At 37.8% G+C, this 21,476-nt stretch overlaps 1 protein-coding gene across 11 annotated transcripts in view; it reads left to right on the forward strand.

Annotated features, from left to right (window-relative positions):
• ATP2B1 (ATPase plasma membrane Ca2+ transporting 1) overlaps positions 1–21,476 on the forward strand; it is an 82,005-nt gene that overhangs the window by 28,368 nt on the left and 32,161 nt on the right. For 8 of the 11 annotated variants that reach the window (XM_089523981.1, XM_089523984.1, XM_089523992.1 and 5 more), the window contains 4 exons: positions 4,624–5,055; positions 8,649–8,846; positions 16,078–16,332; positions 16,436–16,561. In XM_089523981.1, the coding sequence (XP_089380107.1) occupies positions 4,851–5,055; positions 8,649–8,846; positions 16,078–16,332; positions 16,436–16,561 (784 nt within the window). In that variant the 5' untranslated portion in view covers positions 4,624–4,850. The remainder of the gene's footprint in view (positions 1–4,623; positions 5,056–8,648; positions 8,847–16,077; positions 16,333–16,435; positions 16,562–21,476) is intronic. The other 3 variants (XM_089523986.1, XM_089523989.1, XM_089523991.1) reach the window with 1 other exon arrangement.

Here is a 21,476-nt window from a genome sequence, read left to right on the forward strand (position 1 = left end):
TGCCTTTCACCAGGGAATGGTTCTTTTTTAAATTAAGAGTTAAAGTACAGTACTTACATTGACCTGTGGATAAGTTGACTTGGGTTTTTGGGTCAATTTTTTTTACTAAAATTTCTAGACTTATAGTAGTACTTCATTCAGAAGGAACGTGTCTCGTGTTAATTTTAAGACTGTTACAGCTGTTCATATTTATTAATTTTCCTGATATAAAGTAACTTGATTTTTTTTTAACTTTGGTCAACTAGTCTTGTAAATCAGGTATTACTGTAGTTTATATACTTGTGTGCATTCTAGTCAAGGCATGTTCTAACTTAGGTTTCAGTTCACAATCAGGAAGTCAACGGGTTGAGTGAGAGATTAGTGTGTTCAGTAAGTGTGCTAAGGACCCACAGAAGTCTCAGAGAAGCATTCCTAGTGTCTCTGTTGATATCCTTAAATTGAGAGTGCTGATCTTAGCATTATGGTCCAAACATAGCATTGTGGATATACAAACTGGATTCTTAATAAATTACAGTGCATGTTGATGGTGGTATTATTATTATTATTATTATTATTATTATTATTTATATAGCGCTGTAGATTTGCACAGCACTGTACATACAAACAATACATAGATAAGAGTAAACCTGCCTATGGCATACAGTCTAGGAAATAATAGGGTAATACATATAAAATACATAGCAATACAGGAAAGGGTTCAATACAGGAAAGGTGGTGATGCTGATAAGCATTGGGTGTTAAAATCTTTCAGTAACCTTGATGTTCAGAATCTTTTTGCCTTTGTTTATTGTGCGAAATTCTATAAGGGGCAGTGGGAGAGAAAGGAGAGAGAAGTACAAGATTTTTTTAAAAAATTAGATGTTACACCTCTCTCAGAAACAACCAAATTTCCAAATCGGTATCCATATGGACTGAATGAATATATGACACATGCTCAAATGCTGTAAGTGTGGTAAGGTCCTCCAGCTATCGAGTAATAGGAAGAGGTTATATATTTATGTAGTGCTGTAATACCCCCCCCCCAAAAAAAAAAAAGCACAGAGAATCAATTCTTGGCACCCAGTTGTTAATTTCCAGGCAAGCAATGAGGTAGGTAGGCATTTAAAAGTATGTGTGCATCTGCAAATTTCAAAGGTGCTGTTACACAAAAATAATACAATTGATAAGCTCCCTCCCCCCCCCAAAAAAAAAAGATGCTACAGTTGCATTTAGAAACTTGAGCATTTTGCCCCATTGCTTTCTATGGCTGTATTACTTCATGGAAATCATACTGTAATTACTAATTTTTATGGTGGCATTGATGAGGCATGATGCTTTAGTGTATGAGAGCATAAGTTCTTGCTCAGGAGTTCATAGCTTAAAATACAATGCAGAAGTAACAAGTCTGCTTCGATACAGGCTAGTGTGTAAGTAAGATTTTGGGAGAAGGGAGTTGTGTCACAGAAAAGGTTGGATTTGATAAGGGATTTAGAAAGCAATGAGAGGTGGCATAAGGCAAGTTTTCTGGGAAGTACTTCCATTCATACAGGATAGCAGTGGAGAAAGTGTAGAGTCTCCTGAAAGGTGATGGACTTAGACATATGAAAATGGTATATAAATCAGTAGAAGAGTGGGGACAGATGGCCCAGCAACAAGGGTTTTGATGGTTGGGTCAAGTAACCTGTGCTGAATTTGGGAGCAGACAGAAAAACAGTATAGGGATTCAACGAAGAGTGGCATGTTATTGAAATAGTGATAACAATGAACAGTTTTGAGAGCAAAATGGTAAATATTTATGAAGAGACGAAACAGTGAGAAAAGACTGTAGCAATGTAGGCTACAGATGAACAAGGCATAGACAAGAGTCCTCTTGAGGGAATAAAGAAGCTTGTGGTGTTTTTTCCATCTTACATTTGTACAGAAAAAAATTTTGTACATAGTGTGAAATGAGAGGAACAAAGAAGGAGGCCTCAGAGTTGAAGCCACATGATGTGCCTGTTTAACAAGGTGGGTGGTAGCATACTAAAGAATTTGCATTGTAACCTGTATGTATTACATTTCTTCATGTCTATATAATTGTGATTTCTTATTATTATATTCTTGTTTGCTTATTGGTAAATAAATGAAAGTGTATACAAGGAGTGTTTGAGGGGAAAGATGAACAATCTTGGGCATACTGGACGATATGGCAGAGATGAGAGAACATCTATGCAGAGCTATCAGAGGCAGTTGGAGCCATGGGATTAAAAGATAGGAGAGGGCTGATAAACAAGTATTACTGAAAGCTATCTGGTTCATGGGGGGCAATGTGTAGAAAGAGACTCGGACTGAGAATAGATCCCAGAGGAATTTCAATACAGATATCAAAAGGAAGATTTCTTCCACTTCTGGAAACATTTAAAAGTTTATTGTTGTAACCCACCTTGATCGGCTGTAAATAAAATGTATTAGTAGTAGTATTGAGGTAGGCATTGACTCCACTAAGGGATATATATATATATATATATGTTGTAAAGTAAGAAAGAATGTTGAATATCAGAAGAAAAGTTTCAGAACAATGAATAGAGAATACTTTTAATATTTCTGAGGCTAAAAGAATACCTTCTGTATTTTCTTTTTCATTGCCACTTGTAATAAATGAAAAAAAATGATCCTTGGTTGTATTGGGTAAAATTTACCTTCTTTATTAAAATTGGTTTGCAGTAATGAATAAAAACTTTACGTCAATCAGGGTGAATAAAAATATATTTTTAAAATATGCTTTTTCAATTAGATTTCTATTTTTATGGTCAAATTGTAATATAGTTTCCCATCAGTAATTATAGTCAGTCCTTATTTCTACCCATCAGTCATGGATGTGCAAAATACACTTTGGGAGAAAAAGATTGAAGGCCTAGTTGTAAGAATGACAATATGAATTGTATTTTATTTAGTTTTAAATTAACATGGTTTTATGGTCAGATTCACAGCTTTGTTGAGGAAATCTACCTTCTTTACCTTGCTGATTTAAGTTACCTTCTCTTAAATCATCAGTTGGAGCTTACAACCCCCAATGACACCTCTCCCTCCCTCCTTTCCCACACACAAAAAAATGTTTTCGACTTTACCACAATCATTAACCAGAAATGGGTTTGTAGGCTAAAGCTGAAATTTTTCACAGCTGCAGAGGCATTTACACCTTAGAAGTTTCACAAGTTTGAACAGTTCATGTTAAAAAGCATTCTCTAAATAGTAACCATTTTTTAAAATCAAATACAGTCAAATCTAACATTGAGAACATGTTTAATAAGATTTAATAGCAAATAGCCTAACAGCACCAGTATGCCTAAATACCTTTAAGGCACCAGTTACTATCTGATCTTGGAGGCTAAGCAGGATCAGCTCTGATTAGTACTTGGGTGAGAGACAGCCAATGAATACCAGATGCTGTAGATATTTCAGAGGCAGGGGCTGACAAAACTACTCCTGAGCATTCCTTGCCTTTAAAAAAATGCTATGAAATTCAAGAGGACTTGAAGGCTAACACCCACACACACGATGAACAATCCTGATGATCTGTTTTTAGCTAGAATGCTGATAAAAATATTCATAGCTTTACCATTAGGAGCTTGGACAGGATCATCATCATCATCATCATCTTTATTTTTACCTTGCCTCTCTGTCAGAATGACAATAAACCAATATGTTCTATATAGTTTAAAACTACTACTGTGTAGACAGAAGAGAAAAGGCAGTGATTAATGTGTTCCATTTTATTTCACCCTCTTCTTCTCCCCCCTCCCATTCTGAATATATAGTAGGTAATTTTAAAAAGATGGAACTCTTTGTTGTTGTCATTATTTTCATTGACATTTCTGGGAAGCCCACAAGAAGGGCATAAATAAGACAGTACTTTTGATTTCTCTTTCCTTCTTCTACAGTTGGGAATATATTGGTCAGGTTTTTAAAAAAAATACAAATCAAAACAAAACATGAGGGAGAGCAAACAGTCACCAGTCATTCTGCACACACAAACACACTCTTCTGCTATTTCAGGTACCACTGAAAGTATATCTGATCTCTCAAAATTTTTAATATCTTGAACCTCATGTTATACTCACAGGGATTAAATCTCACACTCAGGTATACCATTTTTTCAGTCTCAGAATTTCAGATACCCTCTTCAGACATTTGCTTATGTGAAAGCTAAACAAAAACAGCTTTCTCTGATCTCCTCCTCAAGTCCATATCCTCTTCCTTTGCATATTTTTCTTGAAAGTATGAAAAGAGTTTCTAAGTTTGGTTGAGGGCACTTTGAAGCTTCTGTCAACCAGTGATACTTGTCCTTAGCAGAGGGAGAAGACAACAGGGACAGCTCATCAAGTGAGATGGGGAAAACAGGAGGAGGGGAAGGAGAATTGACAATACTAGTTGAGACCCAGGACAGAGGCTTTCTCTTTTAGCACTGAAGTATGGAAAAATCTTTGAGAGTGAATGAGGAGTAGGGAAGAGCAAGAAAATCCTTAACTGAGCATCAAAGAGAAGCGGCCCTGTGAATCAGAGGGATGTTGTTGGTGATGCTTAGCTGAATAAGCAAAATAGTATGGTCCATACATGAGAAGTGCTGAATCTTGCTGCTCTAACTTTCCCCCCTTTTTTCCACAGGTTGTATTCCCCATTCGACTGAACTGGAATAAAGGAACAAACTATGGGATTGCATTCAAGATAACGCTTCTGGAAAAGGTTTCCAATGGCTCTCTTCTTTTGGGTTGGTTTATACTACACTTTTGATGGTTTTCATATCTGATGGATTTATTTTCCATTTGGAAATATTTCAAATAAATAATTGTTCATACTTGGAAACAACTTCCTTCTTTTGAACATTGTAAAACATGGGAGACATGGCTAACAACTCGGTAGCATATAGTGGCGTAAAATATACTGTAAAAGATTCTAATCATGGAGACTTTGGGGTCACAGTTGAAGAACTTCGTGACCTTATGGAATTGCGTGCTGCTGATGCTTTACATAAAATACAAGAATGCTATGGAGACGTGCATGGAATCTGTACAAGATTGAAAACTTCTCCTAATGAAGGTAAGGATAATTTTTCATATATCTTAAGTAAGGGAATGTATACTCAGACAGATAATGTTTTGTTGTGTATATATATTCATGGTTTACTGAATAATTCTTGACAGTGTTTGATATATCTGTGTGTCTTATTGTAAGCCGCCTCGATTCTGAGCAGAGAGGCAGGGTAAAAATAAAGTACCATTATTATTATTATTATTATTATTATTGATGCAAGTTTTGTTTGTTATATTCAGCTGATGAGCCAATAAGTTTAAATTTATTTTTTCCAAGAGTTTATTGACCTCTTACATGAGACTGATGTTCAGACATAACATTAGGTCTGAATTCAGTAGCTAATGCAAATTAGAGTAGATCTACCCATACTTATGTATATTCTATTCAATCAGCGGCTCTGTTCTAGTTGGGACTAGCTTTGGGATTTAGGCCATTTTGATTAATGATAAAGGGTGTTTTTGTTTTGTTTTGTTTTTTACAGCTGTACTGGAATTAAAATCAAGAGTCTTTATTAAAGCTTAGTCCCCTATTTATGACAATTTAAATATTTGAACAATTTAAAAGTTACCCAGAAATTTTGGATAACCTTTTCAAGTTTTGTACACTAAAAACAAAAATAAAAATGCCCAAAACAGTGGAAACATAGTCCTAAATCCAATTGGTGGTTCAGTTAGAGTACACCAGTTGAGTCAGAGGAACATATATAAATGTTAATTTAACATTTAGGACATATAATTTCTGTTTATTCAAGATACTGATTTGTCTAAAAATTTAGAGCTTTGTTTAGAAAGTTGTTTCAAGTCCAGGATTTGATTGATTTGCAGATATTTGTATAACAAATTAGCTTAAATATCCAGAAATGTGACAGGACATGATTGACAGCTTTAATTAAAATGTATCTTTTCAGTGGTTTGTGTCTGTTTTCTTGAGGTAGAAATGTTGGGTAAGAAAAAGATTGCTAGTGAATACTGATGGAAGCTTCAGATCTGTTCCTTTCAGTTGTGTACCTATTCTAGTTTTATAAACAAAAAGAGATCTGTTGACCTAAATGTATAAGTAGCAAATGTGTGACAGTGCAGAGCTTAACTTCCTCATATGTATAACAGATTTATATGCAGATGATCAAGCCTAAGTGTGATGTGTTCACATGTAGTCTTCTTAAGTGTTGTTTTTCTGTTTGTGGGAAGGGTGTTAGTAACTGAATAAAAAAGCAAACAGACACTTAAGACAGAGAAAATATTATTTTCTGCTTTTGTTTGCTATCTGTAGAGTCTTACTAATGCCTTTCTCCTCAGTATTTCATAGAATAATGAATTCATCCTTGCACTTCAGTTCACAGTTATTGGCATTTGGCAATTGAGGTTTGGGCACTGACCAATAAGCGTCCAACCAAGGCAAAGTATTTGCAAACCAAGTATTTGCAAATAGTGGGTGGTGCCACTAGCTTAGCATCAGTCATAATATTTATTTCTGTAATTATTTTTGTAATCCCAGTATTTACATATTGCCAGATACAGCTACCTTGCAGTAAAAATGTTCATATACCCAACGAGGTTTCCAATGACTTCAGTGTTCTGTAAATCTTTCTAGTTTTTTGGTAAAATATCGTTGGTTTGTTTGTCTAAGATGCATGCTACTTGCACAGGGTAGATAACTTTGTTTTAGTTTGTTTACAGTTCAACATTTTGTTCATAGTTTGACCTCTCCCCCAAATGTTGTGGAATCTGTAATGTTATTCATGAGGTGAAAATGTGCTTTAAAATCTTAGCCATACAGAATTTTGAATGGAGTTGGCAATTGGAATTTTGTTTGTTTAAAAGTTACATATTGCCTTCACAGAATTTGATTTCAGGGTGGTATTGTTGACTCAGGGTCGGACATACACATTTAAAATGTGTTGAAATAAAAAGCAAATGCAGGTGTTACACAATTGTAGTATGAATGTTTGAATAATATATTTGTGGGGCTTGTTTTCTCCTACCACCACCTAACTTGAAGCAGAATAATTGTGCCTCAGATGACATTTGACATTTCTAATATTTGACAGAACAAATATTTTTGTCTTGAAACGTACAGTTATGAAGCTCTGTGGGCTAGTAACTGTTTTCGGGAACCACTGGCTTGAAATGCTTCCTCTTATAAATCTTTCTTCTCCATAGAATTATTTGTGCTGTTACAAAACGGTAATGTAAAGGTAGAAGGTATTTTCCTTACTGATAATTTACAGATTACTTAATTCCTTTGGACAGGAGCAAAAAGCTAGCAGTTCCAGCTGTTCTGTCTTTTGGGTGGCGGGGAGGTCTCGTTGAGTGTACACTGAAGTGGATTGGGAACACGTAATGCTATGAATAAATAGCATTTTAATAGTATGGGGAGACAAGGCATGGTGCACCCCTTCATTAAACTAATAAGGAGATTTCTCCTCCCCTCCCCCAGTTCTCACCCTCTCCCCAAAAAGTTAGGTAGAACCTTGAAGTCTTCATACTGAGAAGACTTCAGAAAAGATTAAATGTCTGGCTTGTATTATCATGATAGAGAAATAACATTTCTGTTTGCTTGATAACAAATGTTAATTATGAAAGAGCTGCCAAGAAGTTTCAGCCGAAGAGCTGTTTACATTCCTGAAAAGTTTTTCAGTCCTTGTTGGTGAAGCACATTACTTGCTTGTTCTTGTGCACAAACCTCCTCAAATGCAGGTGAGATGGTGGTCTGATGGGTTGCTTCAACTGTTGGAAAATCACAGACAAACAAGGCATAAAAGGAAGGAAATTGGCCATGATTCCAAGTTATATTGTAGAATGAATTAGCAAGCATAAAATCTGGTTGGCTTTGTATCTGGTCCTGATAATTGCTGTGTTAGCCTTTCCCTACAAGATACAGATTAGTTGAAGGTGGATTAATTATAGAAGCAGAATGAACTACCACCATTCATAAGATGACATAGTGCAAGCTAGTGTGACCTTCACTTAACTGCATAGTAGGGGGAAGGGTGTGGTGTGTAATATGAAGAAAGCTCCCTAAGATGTATTCCCCTTAACTCATGGTTTTTAGCATCAAATTCTGTCATTGCCACGTGTTTTATGGAAAAGAATCCCATATTAGGGAATCCTGTGTTCTGTGTTCACCATTGTTCTATTACACATAGTTTGTCATATCCTCAGGTTTCTCTGAAGTTGGGAATTATTTTGTAAATACTAGTATTGCAAAGGGAATGAGTGGGCTTCTTTTTTTTAAAAAAAAAAATGCCTCATTTACTTGGAAGTTAAATTCCTGCATCTGTATGGGAAGCACATGAATCCATGGGAAAGGCCCAAGGAAACAAGGTATTTAGATTATAACATTCTGGTTAGTCTACACATAGCCATTTTTGTTGTTATAGCACAAGAAAAAGTGTACAAGTCCCTCCTCATTTCCATAGGTCCCTAATTTGGAAAATGTGGGATATAAAGAGTATCTGATACATAATTGCTTTCTGAGATTGACCTAATGTAACATACTTAAGGTTTTTATAGGTACCCAATGACAAGCTTTTGTTACTGTTATTAGAAGGTGATGTATAATAAACTACTCTGAAACCATTTTCTCTTTCTGTTATTTAGGCTTAAGTGGAAACCCAGCAGATATAGAGAGGAGAGCAACTGTGTTTGGGAAGAACTTTATACCTCCTAAAAAGCCAAAAACTTTTCTTCAGTTAGTATGGGAAGCACTACAGGATGTTACTTTAATTATATTAGAAATTGCAGCCATAGTATCATTGGGCCTTTCTTTTTACCAACCTCCTGGAGGGAATGAAGCATGTAAGTAACATAGTTTTTCATAATGAAAAGTATTTCACAATGTGTGCATAGGAACAATATTGAGAAGCCATAAAATTGTTTGGGTTAGAACTTGAGGGAACATTGCATGTGATACAACAATTAATATGATATCAATATTTGAATCACACCTGCTTCTAGTCAGCAGTTCACTTGAACCACTTGAATATATGGCAGAAATTTAAGTTTTGTCTTTAATGATTCATAGAAGGCATAGACTTCTGTTGTCTATAACAGGGGTAGGCAAGTGCCATGGAAGCAGGCCAATTTTCACACACACACGCACCATGGAATTATTATCAAATTCCATGCACTTCCACTTGCCATGGGGGGGGGGGACCTTTTTCATTTGTTTGGATATGTTTAGGGTGTGGGAGAAGTAAATCCCTATATTTGCAGCTGTTTTTGGTTTGTTTTGGCCAGTTTTTGGAAGAAAAAAATCACCCCAAAATCAGTAGGAAAATGTTACTTAGATTTTTATTTTTATTTTTTTGAAAAGTTGGAAGTTTAGGGGCTGCAAAAATGGGTTCTTCTTGTGCACAAATCTCCTCAAACATCCAGACCACATGTGGCTTGGTGACTGCACTTTCCACGCCCTGGTTTTATAATAATACTCTTTCCTTTCTTGCCTTGTGTATTAAGTACAAATGCAAGAAAATGACTAAAGCAGGTTAACTTGTGTTGCAAAGTATTTTCAATTAAAAGCGGTAAGGGGTTGTTTAAAATTTGTGTTTGCACTGGCATTTTGAAGTTTCTCATTGTTTAATTCCTTCAAATATAGAGCCTGTTCATAAACTGTGTTTCTCACTGCAATGAGCTCAGTAGCAGACCTAGTTCATTTTAATTTATTCGTACTACTCTGAACATGAGAAAATGTTAATGCCTGAATGGAAGCATGTCTTTAATAAATCTCCTGGTAAAGGAGCAGGAGAAGTGATAGGCATGACAGGGTTCACTCATTGCCAGTTCCTGTTCACGACTGTGGAAAGGACATACAAGCATGCCTCAGTTAACAAAACCTCTGACAAAGAAGCTCCTTTTTACAGTCTTTTTAAAGGAGCACATTACAGGGCCCTCCCTTTTTTCTTGTCTTCTGTTTAGCTGGAAGTTTTCGTTTTTGTTCGTTTGTTTTGCAGCGTTGCCTTTGGAAGGATGGTGAGGGAAGGCAGGACACTTTTAGTTCTGAGTTGCAGCAGCGTGTCCGCAGTAAACAATGCAATAAAGTTGACCTGGGAAAGAATGGGATTATACTCTGATTTTACTGTAGCTGTGTATGCTTACATACAACAGGCAACAGCTGCCTCCAGAATCATTTACTGAGCATGTGTGAAGGACAAAATAGAAAGAAAAGGGGGAATTAGATTAGCCTCTCTCACCGGCTACTTTGATGTATATATATGCCAGATCTATAATTTTTGCCACCAAAATGGAAACCAAATGAAGAGTAGAGGCCATTGAAAGAAAAAATAATAATAATCCCAGGATGCAATTTGGAAGTTGCTTTCATGCTAGAAGATTCAAAATGTTTTTGTTCACTTATGCAAAGCTTATCAGACCTAGTTGCTGCATTTCAGATCCGCATTATGTTAGTTTTGAATAAAAGGTTTGAGGAATCATGGTATTCTTTTTTGTGGTATAGAACCCTGTCCCTAGACTTTCCATGTAATTTTTACCTCTGCTACCAAAGTTTCTGTTAAAGAAGTAAAGCCTAGGAACACACCTACTTCGTTAGCTGAAATATATCTGTATTGAAATAAAAGCAAATCTGGTAACTTGAATTTGTAAAATTGTACCAATATGAGCACATAGATTTTTTTTCATATTTTTTCAATTAAATATGAAATGTTGTGAAGGGTGCACTTCCAAATATGTAGTGAATATACACCAGAGACACTACTTGGAAACTTAGGCACGTTACAGACCGCCCCTTTGGGGCGGCCTGTAGGCACGCCTTTCCCTGGTGTATCGGGGCCTCAGTGGTCAGAACGGCAGCCGCTGAGGCCCCGATCCGCCGCTTTCCGGGCCGCGGGAAAGCGGCAAAAGGCCCAAGGACGCCCTGTGGCGGCGGGGAGGAGGAGAAAGGGGCCGCTTGGCCCCTTTCTCCCTTGCGTTGCTGGGCGCGGCTGTCTGAAGGCTGCGCCCAACGACGCAAAGCAGCGCAGCAAACCAGGAAGGAGCTCCGAAAAGGAGCTCCTTCCTGTTCCGCGCAAAGGGCGCATTAAGTGCCCTCGCGTAGAGCGACGACGTCACATCCGCGCCGCCCCGTATAGAGGCAGCGCGGTAGTGATGTCGTCATGGCAGCCCCCATGTAGATGGGACGCTGCCATTTTGTACGGACTCAGTCCATACTAGGGTTAGGGGGTGCGGAAGCACCGCACCTTCCTAACCCTAATACGGACTAACTACGTACTTAAAGGCCCGTCTGTAACGGGCCTTAGATTTCTACACCAGAAATTGTATGGCAAAAACCAGAGCACTGCGATATGTCTGGGCTGATATCCTGATAGTTTTGTTTGAATCTGCAAGTTAACACTTGTTTTTCATTTAAAGAGAAGGCTGTGTTCCCTGAAACTGAACATCTATTTCTGTATAGACTTTGTGTTCATTTGGGAGATCCACTAAATTGGATGTCTAAAGTATATTCTATTTTATAAACACATTCTTAGTATATTATTACTTATGAAGTGCCTGTTTAGTCTAGAATTTGTACCCAGCCATACTTCTGGTTCATAGAGAACACAGCAGTAGGCAAGCCAATGCTCTGTGGTTACTTTGGATTTCAGTTTCCATAATCTCTTACTGGGAGTTATCATCTGTATAGGATGCATCAGTTTGCCTTTCCCTGTTATAAAAGAAAAGTTCTTTGACAGACGCCTGTGGATGTGTTCTGTATTTCTGTTCAAATAAGCTTGCTCATCATCATTCCAAGTAGACTGAGACGATATTATTGCATTCATACCCTGTTGGAAAGTTTCCGATTATTTGAATTAACTGATAGGTATTAGCAGAATGACAATGCATGTGACAGGTTTTACCAGACTGTTAAGTTGAGCCCCACCATGTTAACAGCAATATTATCTAAAGGTACCATGTAGCAGCACCTATATTTACTGAGGTTGTGTAGTTCAAGATTTATATAGGCATATTTTATTTTAACCTGAGGTTCTTTTGGTAGGTTACATTTTTTTCCCCCTGCTGAAAATTAAGATTACTCCTTGGCCCACAAATATGCCAGAAAACAGCAAAATATGAGAAAAGAGTAGAGTTTGTCTAGTAAGATTATTATAATTTCCCATTGATTACAAGTTTTTCAAGGAATTAAAAAAAATTGTGGCATGATTTCTAATAGAGCCAAGTGGGCAATTTGTAGTTCTCCTGATTATGCTGGATTGGAACACCCATCAACCAGTAGTGAGTGATGATGGAAGTTGCAGTTCAACAACATCTAGAGGGAAACAGGTTGTGTGCCTATGGGCTAGAATCGTATGAGGTGTAGGTTGTTGAAGTGGAAGCTCCCTATTCTTGGGATTTGAAAAACTAGGTATTATTTGTCTTTAATCAAAATTAATGATGAAACCAATTTAGAGCATGTAATTTAATTATCTGGTAATAAATCTGCTTCAGTAGGGGTAAATGTGAAAGGGGCAGGAGCCACTTATCACACATGAAACAAACTGTCAATTGACATTTTCACCTGAAAATCTGACCCAGAGTGATCTGAAGTCACTTCCATTCTAAATCACAGCTGGTTTGGGGCCAGTTTTGGACAATTTAATTAAATTTGGAGAAGGGAATTGTTTGAAACAAACACCACACTGGTATTTGGCAGTTATTTATGGGAATTTTTGTTTGTCTTTTAATTGGAGAACCTGTAGGATTTGAGGGGCTTGGGTTGATCTTCAGAAATTTCAAAAAAGAGTCAGAACACATTTCTCCACCTCTTATTTTTAAAGGTTCTCATATTAGCAATTTCTTTCCTTAAGCAGACACCATAACAAATCTGATCCTGTCATTCATAATGAATACTGCTTTGCTTTTAATCTAAAATTTGCATGGTTACTTTTATGGATTGTCAGAATTCGACACTAAAAAATGAAGTGAAGGCTGTGGAGGTCTGTTCAGAAAAGTTGTGGAGGAGGGAAATATGCTGGGTTTGAGAATTATGAAACCTTCCTTACCTTCTGCTAACTCCCAGCTATGTACTTTGATTCTAAGACTGTAGTGCTATGTTGAAATACTTGGGAATAAGCTCCCCTCCCCTTTTTCTTTTTTTTTAATAAACATGGATAGATTCGACTTGTAAAACACTTGAGTTTTTGTTTAACAGTCCCTTGAACCAGGTGAAAATACATCCTTTGGTTTTTAAGTAAAAATGCAAGTTTTATAATTTAAACTACTGGCTTAAGTTAGATAATTTATAAAAGAAAATGAGAAAAGTATCCAACTTCTAATTCTTTCTTTCATTTCCTCTTGTCTATTGCCCTCCCATTTAGGAAGATCAGTTCAGGTGTGTTTTCTCAGTGACTGGAATAATTACAGAATGACTGGAGAGGACATTGACTCCATCCTCCATTCTACCAGCCTTGTTTTTCAATTGCAGTCCCATCCTCTTGGCTTTGATCTGTTATGCACATAGAAAACTGCACAAGCATTCTCCTATAGCGAGAGTTGTCTGAATGACTGGGCTTCCACCAAATTGCATCCATAAAGATTTTCTCGTCAGCTCCAATGGTGTCTGCTATTAGAATAGTTTTCCTCTCCCTTCTGCAGTCTCCCTCACGACAATATGTTCTAGTAGACAGGGAGACTTTTCAGAGATGGGAAGGCTGAGGGGTATGAGGAAGGAAGGGAAAGTGACGTTGTGCAAGCAATTTCCTCACCTTTTGGATCATCACACATTACAAAATGTGAAGGAATCATAACTTGCTTCAGTCCCTCTTTGTAGCTCCATACACAGTTATTGGAAGAGTGTTTCAGTTCAGAATGATAAACAACAATTCACAACTGCCCACTTCTTGACTAGAATAATGTGTATATACAGTACCCAATATGCCTAGAATCACATATATATGTCCACTGAATATAACTTAAGGAATATATGGAACATCAGTATTTCATATAAGCTAGATAGCCATAGCCCTTCCCCAAATCCAAGAGTTCTGCACACATTGTATTATACATAAGTGGAGAGTTAAAAATATACACTCTTCTCCCTCCTCCACTTTCTTAGGCCTGAGCGAGGTCAGTTCCTCTAGATAGATACACTGACACTCTTCTAAATAGTGGACTTAATCCATGGACATGAGTAATTGGATTGACCTTTACTAGCTCTGTGTCCTATTCATGGCAAATATTGTGATGGAAAATTTGAGAACTTAAATCCTTTTTTGGTGGTGAAGTGACAATTATATTCTCTTCACTTTGATATGTGATGTTCAGATTTTGGAAAATATAACTGGACAGAATGTGACAACCAAGTAATGTCAAATACAACGGAAGAGTTTAATTAAAAGATATCAAGGAGCAATGTGCTAAGTTAACTAGCTTTTCTATATGTTTAGCCATAAAGCTTGGCCATTACTGCAGCACTCTGCTAAGTTAGCATTGTGGTCCCCATGCTATCTTTTATAGGTCCACAACTGCTAAAAAGTACAGAAAGTTATGTTGTGCAGCTAAAACAGAGAAAGTGTTACTTGCATTTACATTATAACTTCTTTCATATTAGTGAAACACAGTGGGTCCTTGGTATCTGTTGGGGTTTGATCCCCAGGACCTCTCATGGATACCAAAATCTGTGGATGTTTAAGTCCCATTATATACATAGTGAAATTAAGGTTTGCTTTTAGGAATCCATATATTTTAACCTTTTCAAGCCATGGATGATTGAATCCATGGATAAAGAATCCATAGTTATGGAGGTCCCAACTGTACCAGCTTTTGTTGCTTGTATAATGTATATGTGTCCAATTGCTTCTCATTCTTTACCAGACTATAAGACTGGAGTCCTCAGCTTCCTGAAAAGTAAATTGGTTTCTTTCATACATTTATATAGAGTGTGAATTAAAAAAAATGTCCACAAGGTTAGGATCAGACCTCAAAAGTACTTTAAATGTAGTGTGTGACAAATGATAAAATTGTTGTGGCCACTTTGCTGTCTGCTTTCCACAAAAGCATGCCCCTTTCAACACAAGATGAAGAGGATTATAGGGTGGCTCTCTTAAGTGTCCCCTTTCCCCCACAATACAGCTTCAATATTCTCAGACTCTGGCATTAGCTGGGCAAAAAAAGAAGGGAGCACTACAGTTTTAAAAAATCATTTGTTTGCCCTCAGCTGCTTCTCCCCATATCCCTGAAAACTTGAAGTCCAGCACAATAAGTAAAGGACATAAGGGTCCTTCCTTCAAATTCCATCCCCCATCATATAATCAGATGCATTTACTATGAATAAACCTACAGTGCTGTAACATAATTATGCACTGATGAAAGAATATTTGGAGTTCTTTCAAGCCAGGAGTGGGGCCAAATTCACCATAACCCACCAGTGTGGTAGCAAGAAAAAAAATCCTCCAAAGAAGCAGTGCCATTCCACATGCATTGTTTTGAAACCAGTTAGCATGTCTGGCAGGCTAATTGGCTTTAAAGCAAGTTGCATATTTCTGTATGGTTTTGTTTTAAATCAGAAATACTTATTTTAAGGGTATTTTTTTGCCATGCTGACAAATTTTGGTTTGGCATAGCATCAAGAAAAGGTTTAAAATTATTTATGTACCACTGGATGTTAGTGATATGTCAACAGCAGTGGGAGGGTACATGTGGGCTGTGAGCCACAAGTTGACTGTCACTGTTTTAAGCAAAACATGATTCTAAATTGTATGCAGAACAACACTGTTTATATTGATGTGCCTTCATGTCAACTGTTGACATATGGCAAACCCATGTATGTCATAGTATTTACTTACACAAGGAATACTAAGAGGTGGTTTGATATGCCCTTCCTCTGAAATATAGCTTACACCTGGCAGTCATCCTTCCAAGTATTAAGCAGGCCTGACTACCTGATATCTTAGGGGTATCAGAATCTAAATACTGAATAATCATATGTGCTCTTGATATGGGAATACTCTTAACCGAATTGGTAACTTGTATTACCAGGATCTGAATGATTGCAGTTTTCATACTAATACAGAATATTTCAATGTTTGTTGTTTTGCAGTATGTGGAACAGTATCAGCTGGAGAAGAAGAGGAAGAAGGTGAAACAGGATGGATTGAAGGAGCTGCAATCCTCCTTTCTGTTGTTTGTGTGGTATTAGTCACAGCTTTCAATGACTGGAGTAAAGAGAAACAGTTTAGGGGCTTGCAAAGCCGCATTGAACAAGAACAAAAGTTTACTGTCATCAGGGGTGGCCAAGTCATCCAGATTCCTATAGCTGACATTGTTGTTGGTGATATTGCACAAGTAAAATATGGTAAATACACCAATTTATTTTATTTATACCTTGCTAATTTGTTGAATTATAAGTAAGTTAAAAAGTAGCTTAAGTTAAAAGTAGTTTCTGGCTTCTTTTTTAGGTGACCTTTTACCAGCAGATGGTGTACTTATACAAGGAAATGACCTCAAAATTGACGAAAGCTCACTGACTGGAGAATCTGATCATGTTAAGAAAACATTGGATCGAGATCCTATGTTGCTCTCAGGTGGGTGATCAGATGATAGCTAAGATCTGGGTAATGAGGTATTTTGGAAACTGGACAAAGTTTCCTACTTCTAGAACTAGGTTATGTGAAACATTGTCTTCCCAGGTAACAGTGTGCTATGATCTGGTGCTCTTATGTATTATGTATTACACTTTTAACCTCCCTGAGAGCAAAAAGATGGGTCTTAACAAGAGGTAGGATTTCAGATATACAAGCATCCTTTAATGTGATTAGTTTAACCAAGTGTGTGTAGGTGCATTGTATCTACTTTACATAAGATTAAACATAGAACAGTTTTACTTGAAACTGACAGCGCTGATTCAGTGACACTCTGAATTTTGTCCTTGTAAACAAAACACATTAATTGTTTAATACCTTTAGACTGAAATGAAAAAGTGAAATGCTGTGAGTGGTAAATCTTATAAAATGAGTTGTACAATTAAAACTACAAAAATGCTATAGAATAATCTGTTAATTTTGGTTGTACAGTGCACCTGCAGCTTATGCTGAAAGCTGCTTGCCATAAACGACAATGGTGCACCTGCTAGTGTCATGCGCACCATGCTGCCACCATGTGCACGAGCCCCATTATTTTAAATGGGCTCGAGGATTTGCGTAAGTTCCCTAACGCAGGAGTGGAATGGATCCCCCTTGTAAGGGAAGGACGCCCTGTAGTCTAGTTCTTTGAATTGAATGTTAGTTCCTACAGTTATTTAATTTCAGTGCTACTTTTGAATTAATTCTAAGCTGCACAAGTTTTATATATTTATTCATTCATTCATTCACAAATCACCTTAGGTATTCCATTATTCTTACCAAACTCAGTTCTCTTTTGCTGTCTCTGAGAGTCTTTGCTCCCAGAGTGTGTATGACAGATTTTTTTAAAGAAAAAGAGGAAATCTGTAGACCCTCTAAGTTGATATCAAGCACTCCTCCCTCTAAGCAGCTATATTTGAGCTTCATCTCAACCAGCACTCACTACCTGAGTTTGCTGTTTTAATAATAATAATAATAATAATAATAATAATAATAATTTGTTTTATTTATATACCGCTATTCCAAAGATCATAGCGGTGAACAGCAAGTAAGCTAATTAGCAAGTAAGCTAATTTGCCCCCAACAGTCTGGGTACTCATTTTAGTGACCTTGGAAGGATGCAAGCCTGAGTCGAGCTTGGGCCCTTTTGCTGGTCTTGAACTCGCAACCTTGTGGTTTTGAGTGAATGGCTGCAGTACAGGCATTTAACCACTGCGCCACCAGGGCAGTCTATATGTCTATATGTCCCTTCAAATTTCCTGTTGACTTAGGGTGATCCCATGAATTTCATAGGGTATTTTTAGGCAAGGAATACTCAGAGGTGGTTTGCCAGTTCTCCTCCCTCTGAAATATAGCCTATAGCACCTGATATTCATTGGCAGTCTCCCATCCGAGCACTAACCAGGGCTGACCTACTTAACTTCCAGGATCAGACAGGATCTGGTGCCTTTAGGGTATTTAGACATGTAAAATTGTGCATAGTTCTATATTGCTCAGTGTTAGAATTATTTTAGACTAGAATTTTAAACTGTTTAAATGATTATTAACTTACTATGATGATTTTAATAGTTTATTTTTTTTCTTTTTATTATTATTAGCCATCTTGAATGCTGTTTTGATTGGAAAGTCAACCAAATAAATGAACCACCAATCAAGCATTATGGCTATAAACAATACTATAAACCATACAAAATACCATATATACTCATGTATACGTCGAGAAATTTAGGTCAAAAGATTGACCCAAAAAACATGGATCGACTTATACATGGGTCCGGGGGTAATTGACCCGACCTTCTCCCCAGACTGGCTGGGGAGAGGGTATGAAGGGCGATCGCGCGCCCAGAAGCCTCTTGGAAGCCAGGCTTTTTCCCTCGGGAAGGAGTCTGGCTTTGGAGAGGCTGGGCTCGGGATCGTGCGCCCAGAAACCTCTCGGGAGCCAGGCTTCTTCCCCTGGGAAGTAGTCTGGCTTTGGAGAGGCTGGGCTTGGGATCGCATACCTAGAAGCCTCTCCAAAGCCAGGCTTTTCCCCCGGGAAGGAGCCTGGCTTTGGAGAGGCTGGGTTCAGCGATCGCGTACCCAGAAGCCTCTCCAGCGCCAGGCTTCTTCCCCCAGGAAGGAGCCTGGCTTTCGAGAGGCTGGGCTCGGTGATCGTGCACTCAGAAGCCTCTCAAAAGCCAGGCTTCTTCCCCCGGGAAGGAGCCTGGCTTTCAAGAGGCTGGGTGGGGCGTTCGCTCAGCCCTGCTGTGGAGAGGCTGTGCAGGGCGAGTGATCGCCCTGAAGCTTGTCCGCAGCCCCACTGCCACAGGAACTTTGACCCCTGACTTATCCACAGGGCATACCAAAATCCATACTTTTGCCCCCAAAAGTTGACCTCGGCTTATACATGAGGTCGACTTATAGTCGAGTATATAGGGTAATGAATTGTATTGGAACCCTGCCCCTTAATGAGCAAACCTTCTTATGAACTTATCTGAATAACAGCACAGTTGATCCCTCTGGAGATTCTCACAGATTTACAGTCTTTTACCAGGAGCTCATTTATATTTCAGACCACAGAGCTGAATGCAGTAATTTTTTGCATTAAAATGCTTTGGGAGAGGGGATGGTATTTTTAATTGTGCGAATACGAAATATGGTCCTATCACTTGTGGAATATGTTCCAGTTCAGGGTGTCACAATGTAAGACAGTTCCTTTTCCAAAAATATTTCCCACCCTAAGCAGTATAGTATCATTTGGTTGATTTACAGTTTGGTTGACTGTTACAGTAAAATAGGCCTGTTAAATCATTACACGAAACAAAATTTTTATTTTGCTATCCAGTATAATTTTAGTTAAATGAGCATTAAAATAGCCATAGTGCAAAAGGGTCATCTAAGGGGTGCACAGCTCAGATCCTGGTGAGAGCCACTTTTATCTGCTACGTTTGCAAGGTTCTACGTCTACATTAAATACAAAAAGCTCTTCTGTTACAATTTGTGTTCAACACCTGCTGTTAATTCTCTAATCTATGCACCTAATAGTAGTAGTCTTTCTCTTACCTCTACGAACTATCATCTTCCTCTGAACAGCCCATAGCATATGTTGTACATTGTCTGGATTACTACTGGTAGACACAGCTACTCCCCCCACCCCACTCATGCATCTCTGCATATGAGCTTCTTATTCTATCCTCATGTAGGTTGCTGTGTTCTTTCTAAACAACAGTCTGTTCATATCTCCATTTATTCCCCCCTCCTTTCAGCACCATCTGTTCCTCTCCTTTTCTTTTAGTGTTTGCTCCATTTCTTCCATTCTATCTTGCTCCTTAAGTCTAATCTAGTGTGCAACACCACAAAAGGTTTTCACTAATTGCAGTATATGAATTGCTGGGAATTCTGGCCAACAAGATAGTTTACTGGCCTCTAGCAAGCTAGTTAAAATATGCATTATCACCATCATGCATAAGTGGTATTTGTGTTTAATCAGCCTATGAACACTTCTTTTTTGCAGAATAGGGCTTGTACTATATAAGTTAAGAGTCTTGTAGCTGTAGAGCAGGTTTGGTAGTACCTTTTAACAGACTGGGGGCCCATTCAGAACTACACAGTTAGAGTGCTATTATTCCACTTTAACTGCCATAGTTCTGTCCTGTGGAATCCTGGGACTTGTAGTTTGGTGAGGCACTTGAGTACATTGGCTGAAAATTCCAAATGTCCCTGCCTACACTGCATCTCCCAGGATTCCATAGGATGGAACCATGGCTGTTAAAGGGAATAATAGTGGTATAGTTTTGTAGTGAGAATGGGCCCTGGGTCTTTTTTTCTTCTTCCTTTTTTATAGGACATTTGACTAGTTAGGATATCAGAGTGGGTGGTTAACCTCCTGCCCCAGCTACATGGCTGAATCTACAAGTCCACTTTACAACACTTGGATTTTTAGAGGTTTTCTTTCAGAAGGGTATGTCACCAGAAATCGCAAACAGATATTTCAGTCTCTCAAAGCCAAAGGAAAAAAAAATCAATTGAATAAGATGTAGAATTAGAAAGTGCATGTGCAACATTAAGGAGAAATTATACTCAGTGAAAAAGAAGCACTTTCCTTCTTGGTACGATTTTTTTAGGTTTTGGTTTTGAAGTGACCATAATTGAAATATGGGGTACATGAGAAAAAGGAAATCAAATATGTGTTCCATTTATTAAGGACACATTTTAAAAAGATTATGGTCTGTAACAGATGAACAGACACTTGATTTGTTTTGTTTTGTTTTGTTCTCCAGATGTGCTTTACAGTGGTGCTCCCCTATGAAGATACAGCAGTTGGCTCTCCTTATTCGTGGATTTTTTTTATCCACAGATTCAAGCATTCACGGCTTGAAAATATTCTCAAAAAGTATAAATTCCAAAACCTTGATTTTCCATTTTATATAAGGGACACTATTTTACTGTGCCATTGTATTTAATGGAACTTGAGCAGCCACAGATTTTGTTGTCCACAGGGGGTCCTGGAACCAAACCCCAACGGATAATAAGGGCCCACTGTAAAGTATATTAGCACTATGCATTCCTGTATGCATAAATGGGCTTTGCAGTAGTTGAATTTTGAAATCACCAAAGCAGTAATGACTTCTAGAGGGGGAATTGATAACTAAGTTGCAGTTATCTTAGTGGAAAGATTGTTTGTATACAGTTGATACTCCAGTCCAGAAAAATTATGTTTATCGTGTGGAGTGAATAAAATTGTGTTTACAGAGATGAGCACACAGCTACCTAGTTCATATCCACATGCCTTGATTAATGCAATATCAGTCTGATGTCCAGTTGCATCCAGTATTCTTATATTGCTTGAGCATGTGGATCTTTAACTGTAACTCATGGGTTTAGGCACAGGGATTTATTC

Source organism: Sceloporus occidentalis, unplaced genomic scaffold (genome assembly GCF_023333645.1).
Source record: "Sceloporus occidentalis isolate IW3139 unplaced genomic scaffold, rSceOcc1.0.p SCAF_5, whole genome shotgun sequence".
Taxonomy (NCBI): domain Eukaryota; kingdom Metazoa; phylum Chordata; class Lepidosauria; order Squamata; family Phrynosomatidae; genus Sceloporus; species Sceloporus occidentalis.